Below are 2,876 nucleotides of genomic sequence, written 5' to 3'. Positions count from 1 at the left end.
GCTGCAGTGTTGCTGTTTTCTTCCCTTCCCTCTCAGGCTGTGTGGATCCGTGGGAGCCGAAGGTGCTCCGTGCAGGCATGGGAGCTCATTTCCGTCTGCCCATCGTCGCCAACCTGGACTGGGAATCTGTTCCCGGCAACCTTCCTGCCGGCGTCCAGGTCTGCGTGGCCGACAACAAAGACCCAGGCGCTCAGGCTGAGACCGCGTCCGTGTCGAGGGGAGCCGGCGGGGCTGCCTCTGCTCCTGGCAACCCGAAAGCTCCGGTGAAATCCAAACCCAAGGCCGCTCCTGAGCGCGAGGATGAGGAGGGAGCGGCGGGTGTCTGTGTCCCAGAGCTGGCTGCGCAGTATTACTACGAGAACTGGACACAGACTCCAGTGGCAGTGGTGATCGGCGGAGAGACTCATGGTCTCAGTCCAGACGCGCTTCACCTCGCAGCCAGCACCGGGGGGAAGAGACTGGTCATTCCTGTGGTGTCAGGCGTGGACAGCTTGAACTCCGCTATCGCTGCTGGCATTGTGCTCTTCGAGGGGAAGAGACAGTTGCTGCGGAGGCACGAGCAGGAAGACGAAAGGCAGAAGTTCCCTGTAGTGGGCTAAACTGCTGAGGTTTGGGTGCTGAAGAAGCATCCCTTCCCTTTGGCATGCTGTAGGGTTAATAAAAGTGCAGCTCAGGCTGTTTGGTTTGCAGTAAATGGGTATTAAACAGCTCTGGCAGTGTTGGAGCTGTGCCTGGATGAGTGCGTGACTCCCGGGCGAGCCCGGCAGGCGCTCCGGCCGCATGGTGATGCTAGTGAGAAGGGAAAGGCCAGCGGGTGGGGGCTCTCGCCTTGTGGGCGGCCAGCTCCCCGCTGCCCGGCTTTTCTCACTCCCTCCTGTTGGCAGGACCCTGGGCAAGGACCCTCCGGGCCCACCCGGCAGATCTGGGGGGGGGCCTCGGATCCCCCCCTGCGGGGTCAGGGCGCAGCTGCTGTGGCGGTGTTTGTGCTGGCCAAGCCGGGATGCCGCTGACAACGTGTGTCCTTCCTCTCGCAGCCTCGGGCCGTGCGGCCTGGCTGCTGTTAGTGGTTTTGGGGTCAGAAAGGCCAAATAGCGGCCACCTGAATGGGTCCTGCCTGCGCTTACCCGAACCCCGTGCTCTAACAAGCGCCAAGAGCAGCACACCAACCCTGGCCCGGGGCCTGGCTGCGGTGTGGGGTGTCCGAGCTCTGGCACTCGTGACCGTGCCGCTGCCGGGAGGTGGCAGTGTCCGTCCCCACGCAGCCGCCTGGGCACCGCTCGCTCTGGCAGCTGGGCGTCAACGCGAATGAAATTATAAATGGTGGAGGGGAAGGGTGGGAAAGGCTGTGGGCGCGCTGCCGCTTGCTGCGGTCATCCCTCGGAGGGGGGATGGAGCCCCTGGGGCCTCTCCATGCCTCCTCAAGGGCAACAGGCCGGCTCGCGGCAACCCACCTCCATGGATCCAGGATGTGCCACGCAGCCCTGGTCGTGCTGGAGGCTCCTGCCCAGTGGGTGGTGCTGGGGGCCCCGGCCCGGGCTGCACGATGCTCCCTGCATCGCTGGGGGCCACGTGTCGATGGACGGTCCCTGCGACAGCGCTGGCTGCCACCCGGCTTGCTGCACATTTAAAAACGCCTCCTCTACTCTGGCTGCGAGTCACACAACCAGCTACTTGCCACCAGCCCACACCCTGCTGGCTCTGGTTTCCCGTTACCAGATTGAAATAATTTATATTGTCTGTTTGAGAAATACCCAGAGACAGAGATTCAGCCTCTTCCATGCCCCAGCCCTTGTATCTGAGCGCTGCGCAGCACCGCCTGGGCTGGGTGTGCGGTGCGCTGTGAGACAGTGGCATTACCTCGAGCCTGAAACTGCTCCAGCCGAGCAATTCCATCTCCAGAGCCCAGTTCCAGCCCCGGTCTCATCAAATTGACCCCAGATGACTGAATTCTCAGGCAGAAAATTGCTGCTTTGCTCCAGTTCCTACCAAGCAGCTACCAGAGCGGCTGTGGCAGTGCTGAGCTCACTGCCTCACTAGGAGCCCGGACCACAACATCCAGAGGGGAATAGGGGTTCTCCCTCTCTCAGAAAAAAATCAGCCGCTGCTGCATGACCAAATGCTACAGACCCCACGGTCTTTCAAAGCACAAACCCATCACGAGTGCCCCCAAACCAGCAGGCGCCCGCTGAGCCCAGGCAGCGTGCGTGCTGGGTGGCAGTGGGGGCTGGAGGCAACGCTGCAGCCCAGCCCCTGCCCCACAGCTTGAGTCCAGCCAGGCACACGCAGCTCACTGCACAAGCCCTTAACCCTACAGTAGATAACTCACTGAAAAGGCTATTTCCTCAAAAATCTCCAGTAAAGGGGATACGAGTTAATCTAGGGTTAATTTAGGGTAGGTTGCTCACAGCCCAACGCCCAGGGAGGAGCAGCAAGCCGCAGCTCCCAACGCTGCTGTGCTGCTGCCGTCGTGCTCACACCGGCTCCTGCCCTTGGCCCAGCCACACGCAGCCCCCTCCAGCTGCTCCTGCCCTCCCCGGCTCAGGGAGCGGCCAGCCAGGCAGCGCTGCTGCTCCTTGAACAGCTCACCGGTCAGTTAATCACCGCTGAACACGAGAACCTCTGAAACGTGCAGAACACAGGGTGGATTTACACGGTTCCTGCCTTGCCGAGCTGGCGGCTTTTCCCAGCTCCTGCCAGGGTGGGTTGCTGCAGCAGCGATGCAAGGGGAGAGGCCGTCATCCTGCCATCGCTGACTAACGAGCTGAAAGGGAAAAGCGATGGCTTGCACAACACCTGCTATTCGGCACGCACCGCACATGCCTCCGGGACACCACCCTCCTGGGGACGCCGGCGGAAAGCATCGCAAGCGGCGGCGC

The 2,876-nt window shown here is 62.1% G+C and overlaps 1 protein-coding gene across 1 annotated transcript; it reads left to right on the top strand.

The window, feature by feature from the left end:
* Positions 1 to 38: 38 nt before the first annotated feature.
* On the top strand, positions 39 to 676 carry RNMTL1 (RNA methyltransferase like 1; the record flags this gene model as incomplete). The annotated part of the gene is made up of 1 exon (XM_009324151.1): positions 39 to 676. A coding segment is annotated over one exon (561 nt), but the record flags the coding sequence as incomplete, so codon positions are not given.
* Between the last annotated feature and the right edge of the window lie 2,200 nt (positions 677 to 2,876).

This window comes from Pygoscelis adeliae, unplaced genomic scaffold, assembly GCF_000699105.1.
Source record: "Pygoscelis adeliae isolate BGI_AS28 unplaced genomic scaffold, ASM69910v1 Scaffold290, whole genome shotgun sequence".
NCBI lineage: Eukaryota > Metazoa > Chordata > Aves > Sphenisciformes > Spheniscidae > Pygoscelis > Pygoscelis adeliae.
Note: the sequence above shows the minus strand (reverse complement) of the source record. Positions and strands in the feature narration are given on the sequence as shown.